Raw genomic sequence first — 22,976 nt, 5'->3', positions numbered from 1 at the left:
GAATGATTTAAAAGTCAACAAACACATGTAACAAATTAACAAAAATGTCAACATTTTAAACATGCAGTAACAACTATATATAGAGGTTTTAGATGACTTGGACATTTTTTTTATCTTTCTTTTCTAAATATAGAGAAAATTACGTGATGCCTAATGAAATTATTTTTAAAAGAAAATGTTTTCATTTACAATAAAAATATAATGATATAAAATTAGTCCAGTTTCAAATTGAATAACAATTTTTAGATTTATTAATATTTCGATTGAATAACAATAACGTGTATTAGACAAAACATTACATCAGAAAAATTACCCTAATTTGTATAACTTGATGTCAGTTAATTTTTTATATTCTTTTCTAAAATGCTACTATTTCCATAATTTATTTTTTTGTTTTAAATCTAATGAAGTGTTGGAAATAACAATCTTAATTAGTAATTAAATCATCCTGATTAATAGCCATAAAGATGAGAAAGAAATATTCTGTACAGCCTAATCAAGGAAAATTAATGTTATATTAAAATTAAATCTAATATTCTATCTGTGAAATATGAACTAATCTTAAAATTTAGAATGTAAAGATTTAATGAAATATGTGTGAAACGAAACCCTCCTAATATTTGGAAAGAAAACAAAACATCAGTCCATTGGTATCTGAACCACCAAACAAAACAAAGTAAGGTTTTTTAAATTTCATGAATACAAAGACGATACAGAAAGCTTCCTTGTCTTCCATGGTGGTTATCTATGGCTCCTACTCCTGAGCCTCCACCGATCAACATTGAACCTGAATATTGTCCTCAAGCGGTGACGCAATGGTACTATCTCGCATCACTACCAAGTAACAGGAGAGAATGTTCATTACGCAGGGACCTATCGTTACAAGCCAAGAAACATCTTCGTTATCTGGGTTGGACATTTTGGTACATCGACAAGAAAGATAAGTGGGAACTGCGTTACACATCACCCATCACCGGCAAGAATCACATTTCTCTCGCAAGGGCATGTAAAGCTTGCATAGAAGAGGGAGGCTGCATTGAAAACCCTCAAGATTTTCAAGAAAACAACGTTGTTCATGTCGAATATCCTACTTCTGAACCAAAAAAGGAGAAAAGAGAATCCGAAAAGAAAACTAGGCTGTGCAAGAGAAGACAAAAGGATGATCACGGTGATGAGTTGGGAGAAGGCTCTAGTTCTATGAATGGCAGAAGAGGTAAGCCTGCGCGGTCAATCAAGGGTGAGACACCATCTTCTAGGTCTTCACAACCCCATCGTCGAACCCTTATCCCATGGTTGATAGAAAACAGTGCTGTGGGTTTAGATTCCGTGGTATCCTGTCGTGGTTCAAATGGCGTGGTCAAGAAAGGGAAGCTATCGTACAATGGCATAGCTTGTGATTGTTGTGGCAAGTTTTTTTCTCCCACTCGCTTTGAGGCTCATGCCAGGTGTCAAAAACACAGACCAAATGCTAGCATTTTCTTGGAAGATGGAAGGTCATTGTTAGATTGTAAAAACGAGGCCTTGAGTTCTCAGCGAAATGGGTTTGTGAAAGAAGAGGAAATCGATGACTGTGGTTATCCAAATGACAGCACGTGTGCTGTTTGTCGTTACGGTGGTGAACTTGTGCTGTGTGATGGATGCCCCTCTTCGTTCCACCTCAAGTGTTTAGGTTTAACCGTTGTCCCAGACGGTGATTGGTTCTGCCCACTTTGCTGTTGCAAAATATGCAGGCGACCCAGATGCAGAGATGACCATGCTCATAATGTGGGTGTTAACAGCATTCTAGTTTGTCCTCAGTGTGAGAGAAAATACCATTTTGGATGCTTAAAAGCTCCAGCATCATCACATACCATGTTGGAAAAGGAAGAAGATGATGTTGGTAACAGGAATTGGTTTTGCAGTAGAGACTGCGAGAAGATATTTTTCGGTCTGCAGGAGCTTCTGGGAAAAAACATTAATGTTGATGCAGATAATGTTACTTGGACGCTGTTGAAGGCAGTGAAAAGGGATAGCAGTGGAGAAGATTATCTTAATTTGGAAGGAGTTGAAGGTTTGAGTGAAAACGAAAGGAAGCTGAGTGTAGCTCTTGATGTATTGCGTGGGAGTTTTGATCCGATTATTGACGCTTTTTCTGGTAGAGATTTGATAGCAGACGTTGTTTTCAGCAGAGGGTCAGAACTGGGTCGGTTGAACTTTAGTGGATTTTACACTGTGGTTCTGGAGAAGGATAAAGAAGTGGTTTCTGCTGCTACTGTGAGGATTTTGGGGAAGAATGTTGCGGAAATTCCGTTTGTGGCTACTAGGATGCAGTGTAGAAGACAAGGAATGTGTAGCATGTTGATGAATGAGATTGAAAAACAGTTAAGTTACTTGGGAGTGGAGAGGTTGGTTCTGCCTTCGTCGTGCAGTGCGATAAACACTTGGACAAAATCATTTGATTTTGTAAAGATGAAACCTTCAGATAAGTCTAAGCTACTTGATTATGTTTTTCTCAACTTCGAGGGTACCATCATGTGCCACAAACCTTTGTTGCAAGAAACTTATGTATGACCTAAACCTTTCGTGTATTAGTTATGTGAATTTTCTCTATACGTTAATGGAGCTGTGTACTGGTTTTGCAAATTATTATAGGACAATTTGCTGAACTTCAAATGATCGTTTTGTTTGATTATTTTATGATATACAGTATTGTTGAAATACATGCGAAAAAGGTCGTCACAGTGTTTTCATTATACAATATTGTGTTTTCATGAGAAGAATATTATTTTTTAGTAAAACAAGAAACAAAATACGGATGATCAAGTGTTGAAACTCAATATAAAGTGAGATGACTCTTTTGAAAATTTGTGTGAATAAAACAATTCTTTCAAAAATTGAAATTTAGTGAAATCTAATAAATAAGGATGAATTGTGATAATAGAGAAATTCTTCATTTTCAATTCTACATTTCATGGAGAGATAAAAATATATAAACATTGTCTGTCATTTTATTCAAGAAAAATTATTATATAGAAAATATTTGTACTTAATTTATTAAATTCAATTATCAGCTTGCAAGTGTTTTAACAGGAGATAACCTCAAATTTAATTTATGTTATATAATCTTATATCCTTCACCCTGACAATGCTAAAATAGTTTATATTACTTTCTAAACAACTTTATACAAAATGTTTTCACTTTTTACAACATAGAAAATTAATTTAAATATGATACGATTGATAAATATTTTTTTTATTCTTAAGACCTTTGACTGTGACATATGTCATCATGTAATATAATTATAGACTCTTATATATCATCTAATATTGCATATTCCTCATTAGTAACTTCAAAATATAGACATGACACTACTAGAACATAGTGCATTTGCTGTTAATATCTGTCTTCAATTTACACCTCCACTCTCTATTTTAACTCTTGGGAAGCTTATACATAATCTGTAATCTAGGTCACATACTCTGACATCCTTAAAATGAAATAACAAGAGGCTTATCAGGCGAAATTATCAATAATTTTGAGATTTAGACATTTACTTAGATCTATTGTAATTGATATTGCTGTGAAATCTTTACACCAAATGATCATTTAGGTGAAATTATTGCTTTGTTAACTAGAATCGCATTAATTCTTCTTTTGGCACCTTTCCAAAATTATTGGAAAATGTTGGATGGCCACCTAAAATGTCAATCAACACCTAGAGAAAGAATAAAATAAGTCATACATTTTAATGAAATACGATACATTAAGAAGAAAGAGTTACAAAAAACTGACAACGGTGTGTATCAGTGCTTGTTAAAAATAATATTTGTTCGTCCCTACTCAAAATCATATCATAATTTGATATACTGAGATCCTTAATTAACTTATAGATTGATCAATTAGAATTCCTAGAATTTATAAAAATGGAAAAATATAATCATTTACCCATCACAGCCACATCAATGTGGAAAATCTATGGTTACCTAACATCAATGTGTAAAATGAAATATCCGATGTATATATTAAGAAAGGGGAGTTTCCTAACAATAAATTCATTCATGTATTTGAATTAGTGTCATGCGAAAAGCAACAGATAATACTCACTCATTCACTAGTTGACGCGGCCTCCTCTTTTCTCCCTTTAGCCATGCTCATTTGAATCAAATCATAATTCTTACACTAACAGTTTTACAACCCAGATTCTCAGAGCGCAAATATTCCAAGAGGCGTCTTAATAAAGAACCATCACATATCATAAAACTATCAGACAGATATATATTAAAAAACCATATGCTTATTGACATACACTTTTTGAACGGCTTAATTGATGAAACCTTTTTTTTCCTTCTAGTAAGATACTATTAGCTGCAACAATATAAAGATTTGAGTCCGCACATATGTACACAACTTTTTATTAGCAAAAACGTTATGAGAAATGTGTTTATGCTGCAACTTACAACAAGGAGACAATTCAATTTACACAACACAAAAAAGTTATATTCTACACAAATAATGGCTACTAGTATACAGTTTGGTGCTTCAAAACGTTTGACATATGCTCCAAAACCAGAACAAGCCTACTCTACAACTCCAACAAGCATCTATCAGAAGGGGCAGAAGATGAACAAGAAAAAGTAGTTACACAAACGGAGCCAATCCTCAACTACTCCAGTTATCCTGATCCTCAGCAGGTCCTTCACCCTGCAGATTATTTCAAATGAGGTCAGACAATGACAAAACGGAAGCCTCTCTCACTTAGCATATATGCATGATAATCACAACATCAACAACATTGATTCAAAATGTGTACCATTTCATCATCGATTGATCTTGCAGGTGACCAGACAAGAATTTGTCTATCATTTCCACCAGTGTACAGTTCCTGTGACAAGGAAAATCATTAAATAGCACATGGGAATTTGGGTTATTTTGGATGTACTAATCAATATGAGAGTTTTGTTGTTTCATGGGTTCATTGTTTTCCTGCTACAATTAATTAAAATTATAAGAAATTAATAAATATTTTCCTCTTGGGATTCATGCAATTTTTTCCAACAGAAACTGACTTCAGTATGTACAAGGTATAACCAGTTGTCTTCTAGTTCATTTATGTCATGTAAATGTTTTCCTTTTCATCCCTCACCTTTATCTTTATTTCATCTACAAGCACGAACAAAGATTTATCACATTTTAATTAACTCTTCTTTCAAAAAACTACTTTTATCAAAGAGGGAAAAGGACTGAATATTACAGTACATGTATATACGATTTACACCTATTCTGTACATACATCACTTTCCCTTTTCGGCCTTTTCCATATAAGAGTGAAATTAGAAGATAAAATGAAACAGAAAGAGGGAAAAACGAGTAAACGAACCATAATTCGTATGCATTGATGATTTATTATAAGTATGTCTATGCGTGCACGGACAGGCTATGAATAATGAACTAATAATAAATTTCAATGAATTCAGCTTTGCATTCCCTTCATTTGTTTATTACCACAGAAAAAGAATTTAATTTGAAACTGTACATGTTGGCCCAACTAGCATAAACACCAGAAGTTGATGAACCACTGATAAAAAAAGAATAGGGAAAGAAAACGGACCGCCACCCCTTGAACATGAACATACCTGATCTTGTTGATTAAACCAGCAAGAGTTCACACATTCATAGTGGCCACGTAATACTGTGTAGGTGTTCCCAGACCACATGTCAAATGCCTGAATAATTCGAAACAAAGATCAGTCTTCCTCATTGCATTTGTACATCTAAAATAATACACAGGTGAGACGTACTTTCACAGATCTCATGCATGGAACAAACACAAGGGCTGAATCTTGAGTGGTGGCTAATTGAAGAGGTTTATTTATTTGCAGACGGACTGTTTCAAAGTTTACAAGTGTGTTGCAGCCAGATTGAACATCCCACAACCTTAATCTTGAATCAGATCCTGTCATGCAGCAGCACATCAATACGGTGAGAAAGAAGAGAAAGATTTTACATACGAACAGAATTTTTACAAATTGTGAGAAACAAGTTTAATATGGAAGCCCATATCAAATTATTATTGCATGGATAATTCCTATAAATCTACTATCAAATAACTAGTGAACAACCTGCACTTAGTAGATACATGCCATCCTCTGTTGCCTTTAACCCTGTTACAGCACCATAATGAGCAGTCGCCCGATCCTGAGTAGACAGCATTCCTGGATGTAACCTCTGCTTCATTGGTCCCTTGGATGGAACTCTCCCAATTGGTTGTTGTCTGCTACCACTTCCATTAGCATGTTTCTTTTGGGCACCACGCAATTTTGCACTTGAATCCTGTGAGTGATAAGGCTTTGGGATTATAAAAAAACCATAAATACTCAATAACAACACTAGATGACGTTTTGCTACAATATTAAAACATTCATGAACTTCAAAAACCACTATTTTGATTCACTATCTGAAGACAAGGAAATGCTAAACTTAGAAGAAAACAGAAAAAAAAAAGGTAAAACCTTCGTTAGCATAGATCGTTTGAGTATAGGTGGGCGTCTTCCAAGCTGAGTCTGAGACTGATCTAAAACTTGGAAACAGCCAGCACGCCTGATGTCCCAAAATCGTATTGCACCATCACATCCCCCGGTAATTAATACCCATTCACTTGAATTAGACCATTCAACAGTCATTACACCATCTGTCATCACAGAAAACATTTGACACAGAACCTTCTTTTAATAAGCACTCAGAAATCTATTTCACTTTCTGGTATTTTACACGACATTAGATCTCAATTGAGAAATCATTTGGCCGACAGCACATGTTAATACTTCCCGTAAGAAGCACGCAACAGATCCATACCGTACAAACATGTCAGTATACACAAGTGATAACCAAATAATCCATTAAACTAACTGAAACTACGAGTGTAATAATTTCTAACCGGAAAGCCAACAAGCCATGCGTAAATAACTAAACTAAGCAGTAGGAATAATAAAGTATTGACATACCTCGGTGACCGGACAAAGTATGAGCGAAAGCCCCGGAAGCAATATCACAAAGGCGAACTTGGACATCCTCAGTGCCAGCAGCGATAAGCATGTGAGACGTTGACAAATTAGACATTGCAGTCCTATGCACCTTTCCTGGCATTTTGAAGTTCACCACCACCTGCACAATTCAACGAACAAACCAATTTAAATTAAGAGTTTAATTTCCATACATACATTGTGAGCCGATTAAATATCAACTTTTAATGTGAGTATCACAAAATTACGTGTAGTAGTAGTATGAGTAGTGGCGGCACCCAATTTGAAGTTTAAATAAGTGCATTGCAATTAAATTGATTAAAAGCGAAAAGTATGATAGTGACCTGGGTGGTATTGGTATCCCAAACATTAATGTGATGATCGTATGAGCCAGTGACGAACAAACCGGTGTCAATGGGATACCATATGGCTGTGGAGACGGCATATTTGTGGGCCTGCTGGTGCTGCTTGTCGACGACAAATAAGCACCTGTGTTTGCAGAAGGCGGCGGCGGCTTCGGAAGCGGCGGATCGTTGAACGTCGTAGACGGCTACAGAGGCATCGGAGGCGGCGGAGAGCAGATACCTTCCCTCTGTCGAATCAATCTGATTTGACGGTGAAATTGGAAAGCGTGGAAAGAAGGTGGAGATTTGAATTGACGATAGAAGGAGAGTGAGTGAGAGTATGTACCTGAAGGGAGTTGACGGCGCCCTTGTGAGGGGACACTATGTCTTTGTGATTCGCCAATTGGAGCTGCGAAATGCGATAGGATTTTATGCGATTGGCGAAATGCTTCGCGCGCACTTTCCCATCTTCTCTGTCTCTGATCTGCTTCCACACATGCGTATGCATGTTCGGAGCATCTTTGATTGATTTCAACTGGATCACAATTATCACTCTCTCTGTCTCTCTTCTCTTCTCTTCTCTTCTCACTCTATTTCTATTTTCTGCCTAATCTTCACCTCCATAATCTTTGTCACCTCCAACAAATATGTGTACTTTGCATTGCAGCAAACTAATCTGGACTCCACTATTCGGCCCACTTTTTTCAAATAGTTGGGCTTAATTGAGCTTTGGAATTACTATCTACACTCCTCAATTTACTACTACAGTCCCCTAATCATCGTTCTGTGCAGCTTTAATTATAGTTAACCTTGTCTTCAATGCATGTCAAGAAAAATTGTAACTTCCAAATATTAATTAATTAATTTTTTCATATAGAAAAATATACTATGTGTTATGAATTAATGGTCGTCCATTGATTTATACAATCACTCATATGATTGATAATCATATTATTCATTACTCTTTATGATGTAATATTTTGTATTTACTATTTGATTTTATATCCTTTCTGGGTTACCATATTGTACCTATAAATAGGACTCGTCCTATCAGTAATGAGACACACATAAAAACAGAAGTTGCTCCCTACTCTCTCATTCTCTATTCTTCCTCTCCTTTGTCTCTCTTATTACCTTTATTTTATAACACGTTATCAGCACGAGGGTTATCCAACTGAGCGTGAAGGCATATTTTTTTTTTTCTCCCTAAGAACAACGCTCTATATTCCTTAACCGAGGTTCTTTCTAATCTTTTTCTCATTCACAAACTTTATCTCATTTTCTTTTTTTGTGTAATGATAATTGTTTGATTTATTTTTCTCTGTCATATTATTATTATTATTATTATTTGATTTTAATAATTTCATACATGAAATTTGATTATATTAATATTTTATGTGCTAGTTTTAAACACGCGAAACGTTGCAAAATTCTCTGTCATAATATTTTTATTATGACGATGATTATTATTAATATTATTATTTTGATGATGATGATTATTATTAATATTATTATTTTATGTGTTAGTTTTAAACACGCGAAACTTTGCAAAATTTGGATTTGTGACCCTTGATATTGTAAGGAAGAATTCCTTATATTGGATTTTAAATGTTGAAATATATTTAGATGCAATGGATATTGGGATACCATTAAATAAAGAAATAAAGCAACTAATTTGCTCATAACAAAAATATTGTGAAAAGAGACTTCACAAATATTGTGAATTTATTTCATGCCTATGCATGGCTGGCTGGACAAAGCAATAAAGCTTTTGATGAAAAATCATGAGATCCGCCTAATCTGCTCCATTCCCAGAAGTGAATGGAGCAATCAATATTATGAATTGATTTCATGCCTTCTTGTGGCTGAACAAAATAATGAGCTCTTGATGAAAAATCATGAGGCCCGACCAACTGGTTCTGCTCCATTCCCAGAAGTGAATGCAGCAACATCTGATCCATATAATCATGGACGAGGTCAAGACCATAATAATAATCGTGGTCGTAATTTTGGCCGTGGTCGTAGCCATGGTCGTGGTCGTGGTCGTGCTATTAATCATGGTCGTGGACATGGTTATAAAGGAAATTTTCAAAGAGAAACTTCATCAACAGAAGTGGAACAAGAATGCGAAAAAGGAAAAAGAAAGGGGTGAAAATAATGGCAAAAAGGCTGAAAATATATGTTACCGTTGTGGTAGTAAAGGTCATTGGACCCGTGCCTGTTATACACCAAAGCATCTTGTTGAACTCTACCAAGAATCACTTAAAAAGAAGAATGTAGAAACACACTTTGCTTATGAAGATGGTGATTCTGATTATGGTCATATGGATACTACTCATCTTGATATTGGTGATTTCTTTTCTAAACCCGATGGAAGCATTGATCACCTTATTGGTGATGGGAGTGTTAGAAAATAGTTTTATTTTATGATTAATTTTTAAGACAATGTTTTATATTTAATTCATGTTGCTTTTATATGTACAAGTTTTTATGTTTTTATGAATAAAATCCTCTATTTTATTTTTTTTTTCTTTCTCTCCTCTTACAAAGTAATCTCTAATATTGATATTTATGTTTATATGAAGAATGAATATTGGCATTAACACCAATGATGAGGATCTGTGCCTTGCTGATAGTGCAACAACTCATACAATTCTCAAGAGTAATAAATTTTTCTCTACTTTGGTAATGCGAGAAGTCAATGTTAGTACTATTTCTGGTACTACAAATATAATTGAAGGCTCTGGAAGAGCTACAGTACTTCTGCCAAGAGGTACAAGATTGCATATTAAAAATGCATTTTATTCTCCTAAGTCCAATAGAAACTTATTAAGTTTCAAGGATATTCGTCTAAATGGATATCATATTGAGACAAATAATGAAGGAGATGTTGAATATCTTTATATCACTCAAATTGAGTCAAATAAAAAATGTGTATTGGAGAAATTATCAGCCTTCTCTTATGGCTTGTACTACACATATATTAATGCGATTGAGACGCATGTTATTGTAAGCCAGAAGCTTACAAATAAGAATGAATTTCTTGTTTGGCATGATCGGTTGGGTCATCCTGGATATATCATGATGCGAAAAATAGCTGAAAACTCATGTGGACATCCACTTAAAAGTCAAAAGCTTCTTCAGTCCAATGATTTCTCATGTACTGCATGTTCGCAGGGAAAATTGATAATAAGACCATCACCAGAAAAAAATTAGAAATGAGTCAATCTCATTTTTAGAACGAATACAAGGTGATATTTGTGGTCCAATACACCCACCATGTGGATCATTTAGATATTTCATGGTATTAATTGATGCGTCCACTAGATGGTCACATATTTGTTTACTATCAACTCGAAATCAAGCATTTGCTAAGTTATTAGCACAATTGATCAAGTTAAGAGCCCACTTCCCAGATTATCCAATTAAGAAAATTCGTCTTGATAATGCTGGTGAATTTACATCTCATGCTTTTAATGAGTATTGTATGTCAATTGGAATTGAAGTTGAACATCCAGTAGCACATGTTCATACTCAAAATGGACTTGCAGAATCATTGATAAAACGTCTAAAATTGATTGCACGACCTTTACTTATGAAAGCTAATCTTCCAATGACTACTTGGGGATATGCAATTCTGCATGCTGCAGTATTGATTCGCATCAGACCAACAAGTTATCACAAATACTCTCCTTTACAGTTGGTTTTTGGTCAACAACCAAATATTTCTCATTTAAGAATTTTTGGGTGTGCTGTATATGTCCCAATTTCCCCACCAAAAAGGACTATGATGGGTCCTCAAAGACGTTTGGGAATATATGTTGGATATGATTCTCCATCGATAATAAAATATCTTGAACCATCAACAGGTGACTTATTTACAGCTCGATTTGCTGATAGTCATTTTGATGAATCAATTTTTCCAACGTTAGGGGGAGAAAGAAAGAAACTGGAAAAAGATATTGGTTGGAATGAATTATCATTATCTCATCTTGATCCTCGTACAAAAGAGTGTGAACTAGAAGTTCAACGGATAATTCATTTACAAAAATTGGCCAACCAATTACCAGATGCTTTTACTGACACAAAAAGGGTAACTAAGTCGCATATACCCGCTGCTAATACTCCAATCAGAATTGATATTCCTGTTGGACAATCTAATATAGCAAATGAATCTCAAACACGCCTAAAGCGTGGTAGGCCTTTGGGTTCCAAAGATAAAAATCCTCGTGTGAGAAAAAGGGAAAAAAGGCAAGATGGCCTAATCGAGGGGGTAAAAGTCCCAAAAGATTCTTTTGACATAATCAATGATTCGGTTCCAGAAGAACCTCAGGTACCTGAAATTGTTGAAAATGATGAGATCTCAATAAATTATGTCATGAATCATAAAATATGGAATCGAAATAAAGTCAATATTGACGAGGTTTTTGCATATAATGTAGCAAAGGATGTCATAAGTGACAATGATGATCAAGAACCAATGACAATTGAAGATTGTCGGCAAAGAAATGATTGGCCAAAATGGAAAGATGCAATCCAAGCAGAATTAGATTTGCTTGCTAAACGAAAGGTTTTTGGACCTGTAGTTCGCACACCTGAGGGTGTAAAACCTATTGGGTACAGATGGGTTTTTGTACAAAAACGAAATGAGAATGGTGAAATTGTTAGATACAAAGCACGGTTAGTTGCTCAAGGTTTTTCACAAAGACCTGGTATTGATTTTGAGGAGACATATTCTCCAGTATTGGATGCAACAACATTTAGATATTTAATTAGCCTTGTTGCACAAGAAGGTTTGAATTTGCACCTCATGGATGTTGTTACAGCCTATTTGTATGGCTCTTTGGAAAATGATATTTATATGAAACTCCCTGAAGGATTTAATGTGCCCAACAAAGCAAATTCTAAAAAGGATTATTCAATAAAATTGAATAAGTCCCTTTATGGATTGAAACAATCAGGACGTATGTGGTATAACCGTCTAAGTGAGTACTTATTAAAGGAAGGGTATAAAAATGACCCTATTTGTCCTTGTATTTATATGAAAAGATCCGAGAATGAATTTGCCATAATTGCTGTTTATGTAGATGACATAAACATAGTTGGAACTCCTAATGAGCTCACAAAGGCAATTGATTGTTTAAAGAAAGAATTTGAGATGAAGGATCTTGGAAGGACAAAGTTTTGTTTGGGATTACAAATTGAGTATTTAAACAAAGGTGTTCTTGTACATCAAGAAGCTTATATAACGAAAGTGCTTAAAAAGTTCTATATGGACAAATCACATTCACTATGCACTCCAATGGTGGTGAGGTCATTAGATGTTGATAAAGACCCTTTTAGACCTCAAGAAAAAGATGAAGAACTACTTGGTCCTGAAGTACCATATCTTAGTGCTATAGGAGCACTAATGTATCTTGCTAATTATACTCGACCCGATATAGCATTTGCTGTAAATTTGTTAGCAAGATATAGTTCTTCACCTACAAGAAGACATTGGAATGGAGTAAAACAAATACTCCGTTACCTTAAAGGCACTATGAATATGGGCTTGTTTTACCCAAATGATTCAAAATTAGATCTAATGGGTTATGCAGATGCAGGTTATTTATCAGATCCTCATAATGGTCGATCACAAACAGGATATTTGTTCACATGTGGTGGCACAGCGATTTCATGGCGATCTGTGAAACAAACAATAACAGCAACATCGTCAAATCATGCAGAAATTTTAGCATTACATGAGGCAAGTCGTGAATGTGTTTGGTTAAGGTCTATAATTCAACATGTGCGACAAACTTGTGGTTTATCCTTGGGAAAAATGAAACCAACAACGATATATGAAGACAATAGTGCATGCATTGCTCAATTGAAAGAAGGATATATTAAAGGAGACAGAACAAAACATATTCTTCCAAAATTCTTTTTCACTCATGATCTTCAAAGAAATGGTGATGTAGAGATCCAAAAGATTCGCTCATGTGAAAATCTAGCAGATTTATTTACAAAGTCTTTGCCAAGGAGAACTTTTGAGCAATTGGTTCATAGGATTGGACTCCGCCATCTTAATGATGTAAGTTTACATGAGGGGGAGAAATTAGAAGATGCAAAGAACAATATTATATAGAATGATGTACTCTTTTTCCTTCACTAGGTTTTTATCCCAAAGGGTTTTTCCTAGTAAGGTTTTAACGAGGCACATTCTTTTATCAATGGACACCCAAGGGGGAGTGTTATGAATTAATGGTCGTCCATTGATTTATACAATCACTCATATGATTGATAATCATATTATTCATTACTCTTTATGATGTAATATTTTGTATTTACTATTTGATTTTATATCCTTTCTGGGTTACCATATTGTACCTATAAATAGGACTCGTCCTATCAGTAATGAGACACACATAAAAACAGAAGTTGCTCCCTACTCTCTCATTCTCTATTCTTCCTCTCCTTTGTCTCTCTTATTACCTTTATTTTATAACACTATGATAAAAATATTTCTACCAAAAGGTTTATAATTAAGTAAATCCCAAAATAAAACACTGAACTTCTTCCCTGTGCATAACAGTTAGGGTTTTAACCCTAGCATGCTTTATCTTTCTATAATCTAATTATCCTACTCTTTCTTGTATAACCCCATTATTATCTTTAAAACTCATCATACCTATCACCTATTTCCTTCTCTTTCTATTTTTATTCACTTACCCTAGGTTGTGTTCGGTTATAAAGATGGATTTGAGAGAGAGTGTGAAGATGGATCTGTGTGGATGTAAGGGAATGAATATGTGTGTTTTTTTAGTAGATTTGGAAGATAAAGTGAATGAATTTGAAGATAAATTTTGTGAAAGTTAGTGAGTGATTTGATTGATATAATAGATTAAAAAATAATTATAATAGATAAAATTTTAAATTTACCAAAATATCCTTTATAATAAAAATTTAATAAAATTACAACTAAATAAATTAAAAAGTTAAAATTTAAGAATATTTTTATATATTAATTATATATATATATATATATATATATATAAATAAATAATATTAATTAAATATATTATTAGTTTATTATAATTATTAATTACTATATACTTTTATTAATTAATAATAATAATAATAATCATCATTTTATATAAATATTATTAGTTATTATATATTAATATATCATTCATTATATTTTTAATAATATTTTAATTATTAATAAGTATTATATATATATATAATAAATTATAATAATAAATCTTATGTAAATTATAATTTAAGAATAATATATTTTATAATTATAAAGATTTGAAATGTGAAAATAAAATTTTAAAAATGGTTAAAATTGTCAAATTAGTTGATATTCTTATAAATTTTTGCAGTTTGGAAGGATTAAAGTTTTGCGAAATCTCGCAAATTCGTTTGCGAATATGCTCTTAAATCTTTAGAAAGTAACGTAAAAATGTTATGAATTTATTTGTGTAAATCGACTGATTGTAAAATCTTCGCAAAAGAATACTGCGTTACTCTGCCAACAATACGAATTTAAAAAAAAGTCACCTGGTTTATTACTTTTATTTTATTTTAAATTACAATACGTAAATTCTTTTAAAAGAGTTATTTGGTTGGTAAAAGTGTATCTAGTCAAATATTATGTCAATAAACAAGTTATTTTATTGTTTAAAGCTGGATTAAGATCCTAATTAAGATTTTTTAAATAAATACCAAATTTGTGGATAGGGAAGAAACATAGAAAAACATAGGAAAAAGAAAAGAATATAAAGAGAAATAAATTGTGTTTGGAATTATATGTTTCAAATAATTAAAGTATACTTCAATGTACAACTTTATTTTGTAAAGTTTATTTTTTTTAATAAAGATGTTGTCTTTTATTTCACCCTCTTTCATTGACAATGAAAGTGTATATATATAGGACTGATTTTTCAAAGTTGTCCTATGAAAAGCTGTGAAAGGAAAAACACTTTGACAAGACTCTGTGGGTATCATTATTTTGCATCTTGTCAATTTAACTATTGGTTTCTTTGAGGAGAATAATGTTGGTAGTGTTGCATCAACTCTCATGGCTTGACTTCCTCAAGCAAAGGTCTTAAAGTTTGTTTATTTTCTTTTGTTTTATCTTAACATACAGTGTCATTGTGTGGATTCCATATTCTTATTGCTGCAATTTGCATCTCAAAAGGATTTTTTTTTCTTTCTTTTTTTCTTTAGAAAAATGATATTTTAATTCATTTTTTTACTTACTTTTAACTTATTGTTTTGATCACTATTAGATTATCCTTTTTTATTCTTTTTTAGTGATATGATGTGATAATCTAATGGTGAGTTAAAAGTGAGTCAAAAAAAGGGTTAAAGTATCATTGTCCTTCCCTTTATAATTTCATTTCTCATGACTTTGGTTTGCAAAAGTACTTTGAAGTGGTCAGTGGAACAAAATGTTGCATCAAATTGTAACTTTAAGGATGTATTTATCCGATTATAATTGTCAAAATGAGTTGAAATTTGCGAGTCATTCTTTTTGTAATACATCCTTTTTGTTTGAAAACTATACTTTTAAATAACTTTTTTAAAATAATTTACCCTTTTTATATTTAAATTTAGTGCATCATGGATGACACTAGTTCCCCTTCTTTCCAAGTAGTCAAATATTTATTGTGGAGTTCTATGTAATATCACAAGTTATTGGTATTATTGGGTAGTGTAACTTGAATTAATATTGATGGTAATTTGATCTCTCAATGTTAGGGACAATCATGGGAATGAGGTTATTGGTACTATAAAGTATGGTATCTTTCATGATTCCATGATATATGATATGAATATATGGAAGATTGTTCCATCAATAGCCACCACAGTTACTACTTTCTACACCGTATTAACTCCACCTGTAGGTCAAAATTGGAATGCTGTAGTCAATGTGTTTAGAGAAGCTAACCCTATACACATTGGTTTGTATACTTTCTTGTCACCATTATAATTAATATATATATATATATATATATATATATATATTATAATTTCTTTCATGATTACCTTATATTATACTATTTATTACAGTTAAAGAAAAGCTTAGTTAAATGTTATACTATTTTTTTTTCATTAATAAAGTGCGTAAAAATATGTTTAATATTTATACCATGAGAAGAATAGTTTTGTTTTGTCATAAAAAAATGGAACCTATACAGAAGAAGGCATTGAGTAGTAGCATATGTATGTATCTGACATTTGCGTCCCTTCCAATAGGGTCCAGCCTAGGCTTCACTTTTCCAAAAATGGTGGTCCTAGCCCAACCCTCCTTTACATATATTTTCAATCTCCATATTCCCCTCATTTGTTGCCTTCTTATTTTAAAAACTCAAACTACAAAAATTTGAACGCAGAACCTCCAATTCTCAAATGCTGAACTAACCAACTTCAAAGTTGAAAGTTCAAAGACGAAAGGCTCCAGTAGCATAAATTGCTTCGCATTCTCAGAATAAACAGAAAAAATAAAGTTGAATTTTCAGATCTCGAATTAGGATTTGCACAAGAAGCTGGGAATTGGTCCCTGTGTTGATGAATGGGTAAAGTTAGTTGAAATCATCGGAATCCGAGCAAACAGTGGTGAGTCCAATGCTCTGTTCTCGTTGTATGTCTCGCCCTTTTCACAACCTTTTGTCCTCTTCACTTTTTCTTACCATCTCTTCTCTTGTGTCTCCATCTCGATTACTGTAATGTAAAGCAAGCACGGCATCCATCGCCTGTTCTTTGTTTCATTTGCTTTGCCAATTCCGTCTGCGCTAACGGAAACACGTTTCTTAAAAGTTGCGCGCTGAGGACGGAGTGATCAGAGAAGATGTTGTGCGCCTGTTCTTCTGGTGAGCAGTTCAAATTCGAAGAGCCGCCGCAGTCGCCGGACTCCCTCGCCACCAGAGATTTCTCCGCCAGCGGACTCTCTTCCAGGACCACCGGAGAATGGGAGCCTAAATTCGATGAGACGCAAGTAGAACAAGCTGAATCTACTCTTAAAGAAACTCTTTCCTTAAACTATGAGGTTGCTGGTGCCAAATATCAATGCATTTTTTTTTTTCAGTGTCTTTTAGGATACCTCGTGCATGTTTTAGTATATAAATTATTGTATGGTCAGCAACTAACTATAATGATTCAACTATTCTTCTGCTTGATAAGAAGTATTTGAGTGTTTTTTTTTTTTTGGTAAATTGAACAATTTGGGTTCAGATAATGTAGAGATTAGTTGAGACCATATACTTGTGATAATCCTGAATTACAATGATTTGTTCTTATATGGTTAATCGTTCTTGAGTTGATTAAGATTACTATAGGTGGTAGAGTCCTCTTTTTGAGTACTTAATGCAACCGTATACTACTGAGTGTTGTTTAAATAGAACAACCATCTTCAAGTTGATCCACAAGATTTTCTGTTTGTGTCCATGTGAATTTATTTATGTATCATGTGTGTTTTGAATGGATTCCAGGAGGCTAGGGCTTTATTGGGAAGACTTGAATACCAAAGAGGGAATTTCGATGCTGCACTTCAAGTGTTTCAGGGTATAGACATCAAGGGTTTGACATCTAGAATGATCAAGGCTATTACTGAAAGAATCAAGCAAAGGAAACCACGTTCTAAGGCAGATATCGTGGTTTCAAATGTGATGTCATTGCACTCTGTTAGCCTGCTTCTTGAGGCAATTTTGCTTAAAGCAAGGTCACTGGAGGAACTTGGGGAATGCATTGGTTGGTAACTAATTTCATATTGTATTACTTTTTTCTTAAGAGTACTTCCAATATCTTCTATGTTAAATTGTACAATTTAATTTTGCATATGAGATCATGAACGTTGCTCTATTTGAATTTAACTTCATTATTAAGGATGAGAGGTTTGGGGTGCCAAATCCGTTGAGTTTAGTGCTTTATTAATTTGCCAGAGGCTGCAAAGGAGTGCAGAATAATTCTTGATACAGTTGAAGCTGCCCTTCCGAATGGAATGCCTGAGGGTATTGGTGAAGATTGTAAGTTGCAAGAGATGTTTCATAAAGCATTGGAATTACTTCCAAGGCTTTGGATCAAAGCAGGATTTCTGGATGAAGCTGTAGCTGCATATCGTCGTGCTCTGGTCAAGCCATGGAGTTTGGAGCCACAAAGGTTGGCTTCTGTACAAAAGGATTTAGCTACGATACTACTCTATGGAGGTGTAGAAGTTAGCTTATCCTCTCAGCAGCAGGTGTGGGGTAAAACAACTCCTACCAACAGTGTTGAAGAAGCGATACATTTGCTAGTAATACTCATGAGCAAGGTGGCAATTGGGGAAATAGACTGGGATGCTGAAATAATGGATCATCTTACGTTTGCACTTTCAGTCACTGGCATGTTTGAACTACTTGCGGATCATGTAGAGCAGATCCTTCCAGGTATCTATAGTCGGGCTGAGAGATGGTACTTTCTTGCTTTGTGTTTTAATGCAACAGGACATGATGAGGTGGCATTGAACCTTTTAAGGAAGGCTTGCGGCAGTTCTGAAGCAAACCATGTACCGCATTTTCCTTCATTTTTGCTTGGAGCAAAACTCTGTTCCCTAGATCCTCGCCATGCTCATGAAGGCATTAACTTTTCACGTAAAGTTATTGAGCTAGCTAAGCATCAAAATGAGCATTTTCTGAGTCAAGGCCATAAATTTCTTGGAATCTGCTATGGTGCTGCAGCTAGAATTTCTGTACTGGATTCTGAAAGAAGTATATTTCAAAGAGAGTCTTTGTACTCTCTAAACTGTGCTGCCGTAAATGGAAATGATGACCTGGAAGCAATATTCAACCTCGGATTGGAAAATGCAATTCAAAGGAATCTGGATGCAGCTTACAACAACATAATGACGTTCTCAGACATGAGTGCTGGCAGTTCCAGAGGTTGGCAGCTGTTAGCACTTATAGTATCTGCACTGCAGCGGTTTAAGGATGCAGAAACTATAGTTGATTTTGCTTTAGATGAGGCTGGGGGGATGGATCAACTTGATCTTCTGAGATTGAAAGCTGTACTTCAAATTGCTCAACAGCAACCCAGGCAAGCAATAGAGACATATCGAATCTTGCTTGCGCTAATTCAAGCCAAAAAGGAGCTTTGGCTTCAAGAAAACAATAGTAATCGAGAACAAGCATTCAGGCATGAGGTGTGTAATATATTCAAAGGAAGAACTCTAACATACCTTGTACAGACTGTTAAAGTTGATTCGAAAGAAAAAGTACCTTGTCAACTGAAAACTGCAAGAACAACTATGGTTATTCCTAGACTTTGTTTAACACATATTCTCTTAATGGCCTTGGATGTCTGTTAAAGAAACTCCTTCCATCCTTCGCCCTTCCTAAAACTATATGCTAGATGTCCAAATATTTTATGCAACTATTTAATACTTAGTTCTAAAAAAAAAAGTTAAAAGACTAAATTACAAATACTACTGGTTTTAGTCAATATCTAAGGATATATATATTATTTGAGTAAATATTAGTTTCGTATCTGAAATCTTGAGAAGAATTCCCCTTCTAAGTTTTTCATCCCTCTCAGCAGGCATTAACAGAAAAGAAGTTGGAAATGGAAGCCTGGGAGGATTTGGCTACAATTTATACAGATATCGGTTCCTTGCTCGATGCAAAAACTTGTGTTGACAAGGCCCAATTGATAGAATTTTTTTCTCCAAGAAGTTGGCATATTACAGGTAAGGAACCTGTCTGTTCAAGTTTGTATGGTTGAACTCATGTCTGCATTGAGTGTTTGTGCTCATGGTAACCTAATATGAAATTGCGTGTGCATAATTGCAGGCGTGGTGCTTGAAGCTCAATCATTATACAGGGAAGCATTTGTTTCCTTTTCAATATCATTGTCAGTAGAACCAGATTACATTCCCAGTATCATTTCTACCGCAGAATTATTGATGAAACTTGGTATGCAATCACTTCCAATTGCAAGAAGTTTTTTAATGAATGCTTTACGATTAGAACCTACAAACCAGGATGCTTGGTTCAACCTTGGATTGGTTTCAAAAATGGAAGGATCATTACAGCAAGCAGCAGAGTTCTTTCAAGCTGCTTATGAGCTGAAGCTTTCTGCTCCAGTGCAAAAATTTAAGTAATCGAGGAAAAGTGAGTTTGACTAAGAATGATAGAAAACATGCGAGCAGCAACTAACTGACAAAAAATACTCATCCCACATTTACCTTTGCTTGGATGTTGATTTGTTGGCAATGTATAGCTAAATCTAGCTACTTATCAATAGATTTTCTTCATTCTGTTCAAATCTGTCATTGTTTCGTAAGTAGAATTAACCGTGGGCAGAAATGGTGAAACATCATATAGTATATCCTGTCAAATAATGACATGAACTAAATAGTCAAGGCTCTCATATAATAGTATGCTTGATTGTTATTTCTGTCCTTTTGGTCCACAGTTTGTGTACTGTGGAAGAAAATTACCTATTTACATGGAATCCTGTCAAATTGTGACACGAACTAGATAGTCAAGGTTTTTATAATTGTATGCTTGATTCTTACTTTTGTCTTTCTTGTATGTTGATTCTGTGCCGTGAAAGAAAATTACCTATTGTTCGTCACTATTTCTAATTGTTATTGTGAAGCAAAAAAATAAAAGGAACAAAAAAGACAAGCAAGCTTCATGTTACGACTTCAACCATCGACCTAGCATCCCGTAATTAATTTTATGTTAGCAGCCAACATTTTCATCCCATAAAAGAAAGAAACACCAAGAACTGGGAAATGAGTGTTGAGCTGTTCTACACATCAATAATAAAAATTGATCCATGCATTTGAGAGAAAGGCTTCATCGCAAAGTCATCTTAAACCCAAAATGAGGTCCCCCCCTGCTTACATGGTTGACTGCAAGATGAGATGCTCAAATGTTGGAATTACTCTCAATCCAGATAATAGATTTCAGAATAGATTCATGCACCAATCGCTGGTTCTTGCAATGCTCCATCCATGAATTTCAACTTGTTCTTGCATTTAAGTGCCAGTTTCATAGTCTTGCCCAAATTGTGGTAATTCTTGCCATCTAATGAAGGATAAACAATAACAAAGGTTGGATTTTCATTGGAATGAAGAAAGAAATGGTTTGAAGGATTTGTGTGGAAATCAATATAGGTTTTGATCACCATATCAATTGGAGAAAGAAAGAGAAGGAAAAGTGGAACCATCTGATACCATCTCAGTTCTTAGATTTTGTAAGAACTCTCATTGCATTGAAGGTGAGATAAGCGTCTCGCAGAAAGAGAAAAGAAAACAGAGCTTATATAAAACTATGTATAACAGAAAAAACAGATAAAAGAAAACGATGTGTAACTGCTGGTAATAATATTAATGACATATATGGCACGTATTTTACCAACGGTAGAATCACGAAACAAGTTCTTCTTGGCATCCCTTCCCAAAATAAAAGCAAATACAGAATAGCAGATACCATAAAGTGGTTGAAGCGTTTCATTTTTGCGGAAGGAAAATGGAGTTTTTTCAATACCAACAAATGGAATAAAATCACCAAGCTACATCCTTGTTTCCTTTACATCACGAATTCTTTCCAATCAAACATAATATTTCCTGATCTGAGAAACAACATATTTGACCGATGGTACAGTTGTGTAGTAAAGACCGGTTGTTCATCTCCGGAACAAGGAAACCTGGTAGTGCAGAGGATTCGTCTCGACCTATACTGCGTCAACGGATGAAAAACCAAAACATACATTATCAGTGCCATAAAAAATATATTGATATCCAAAACAATGCAGCAATCAAATCGAGGGAAAATATTAACAGGATATAATAATATAAAAAGTGTTGATAAAAAAATTCACAGAATTTGCATGATGGTGATTTAGCAGAGATTTAACAAGAGTGGGTCGATAATATTTACCAAAAATCAAGTGGCCTTTCTAATCCTTTACTTCGCCATTGTTGGAGTTTTCAACTTCCTTTTCCTTTTCCGTTTCCGGCGCTTCTTCCGCTTCCGCATCCGCATCCCCCTCCTTTGCCTCTCCCGGTTGCTCTTCTTGCCTGCAATGACAACAAAACAAAAATAAAATGTTATTTTAGAATTTTTGTTTATGAGATGCATGCATGCAGAGAAGACATAGATTGAAGGATTGAAAGAGGAAGAAGAAGAAGAAGAAGAAGAAGAATACTTTTTCTGGGCGGCTTCTGCAGCTCTTGCACGTGCTTCCTCCGAGGCCAACCTTTCTTCCTCCTTGGTCATCCGCTTGTTGCCCCCATCGAAGCAACCAAAGCACAAGCCCATGGTTTCGTGCCTCTCTCCCCCTCCCCTCTCCTACCCTATTCCTTTTTTTTTCTCTCTTTTTCTCCCTTTCTCTTCCTTCCCCCTCTTCCCTATACGCCTCTACAATCTCTATTTCTCTATTTCTCTTTCCTTCATCATCACTAACATGCTATATTAATATTTCTATTAACAATTTTTTACAGCTAAAGCCGTTACATCCATCTTTAATCATCATTACTTTATCATATCATATAAAACATATTACATTTTTTTAATATTTTTATTTTTTTACATTTTAATACAATTATTCTTCTATGGATAATGTGTTCTTCAACACTCTTCACTAAAAATAATTAAATAATTA

General features: G+C 34.3%; 3 protein-coding genes and 1 long non-coding RNA gene across 7 annotated transcripts; 2 read left to right on the top strand and 2 right to left on the bottom strand.

Annotated features, from left to right (window-relative positions):
- Positions 1-747: 747 nt before the first annotated feature.
- Positions 748-2,550, top strand: LOC114163726 (increased DNA methylation 1-like). The gene has a single exon (XM_028048020.1). The coding sequence runs from the start codon at positions 748-750 to the stop codon at positions 2,548-2,550; it is 1,803 nt and encodes a 600-aa protein (XP_027903821.1).
- A 1,818-nt stretch (positions 2,551-4,368) lies between these two features.
- On the bottom strand, positions 4,369-7,971 carry LOC114195935 (WD repeat-containing protein ATCSA-1). Its single transcript, XM_028086381.1, has 9 exons — positions 7,690-7,971; positions 7,344-7,604; positions 6,982-7,141; positions 6,490-6,668; positions 6,100-6,310; positions 5,779-5,933; positions 5,614-5,703; positions 4,791-4,862; positions 4,369-4,681 (listed from the first exon to the last, which is right to left on the bottom strand). The coding sequence occupies exons 1-9, from the start codon at positions 7,849-7,851 to the stop codon at positions 4,640-4,642; spliced, it is 1,332 nt and encodes a 443-aa protein (XP_027942182.1). The 5' UTR covers positions 7,852-7,971; the 3' UTR covers positions 4,369-4,639.
- An 8,603-nt stretch (positions 7,972-16,574) lies between these two features.
- On the top strand, positions 16,575-20,759 carry LOC114164545 (protein NPGR1-like). 4 transcript variants are annotated; one of them, XM_028049259.1, is made up of 6 exons: positions 16,575-16,949; positions 17,151-17,379; positions 17,822-18,080; positions 18,272-19,506; positions 19,899-20,049; positions 20,153-20,759. In XM_028049259.1, the coding sequence occupies exons 2-6, from the start codon at positions 17,182-17,184 to the stop codon at positions 20,461-20,463; spliced, it is 2,154 nt and encodes a 717-aa protein (XP_027905060.1). In that variant the 5' UTR covers positions 16,575-16,949; positions 17,151-17,181; the 3' UTR covers positions 20,464-20,759. The 4 variants fall into 4 exon arrangements, with proteins under 4 accessions (XP_027905060.1, XP_027905059.1, XP_027905058.1 ...); XM_028049258.1 differs by having other exon boundaries at positions 17,072-17,379; XM_028049257.1 differs by having other exon boundaries at positions 17,068-17,379.
- A 1,040-nt stretch (positions 20,760-21,799) lies between these two features.
- On the bottom strand, positions 21,800-22,743 carry LOC114164421. Its single transcript, XR_003599542.1, has 3 exons — positions 22,521-22,743; positions 22,253-22,392; positions 21,800-22,051 (listed from the first exon to the last, which is right to left on the bottom strand). It is a non-coding gene; the product is annotated as an uncharacterized LOC114164421 (long non-coding RNA).
- Positions 22,744-22,976: the final 233 nt, after the last annotated feature.

Source organism: Vigna unguiculata, chromosome 9, assembly GCF_004118075.2.
Source record: "Vigna unguiculata cultivar IT97K-499-35 chromosome 9, ASM411807v1, whole genome shotgun sequence".
Lineage (NCBI taxonomy): Eukaryota > Viridiplantae > Streptophyta > Magnoliopsida > Fabales > Fabaceae > Vigna > Vigna unguiculata.
Note: the sequence above shows the minus strand (reverse complement) of the source record. Positions and strands in the feature narration are given on the sequence as shown.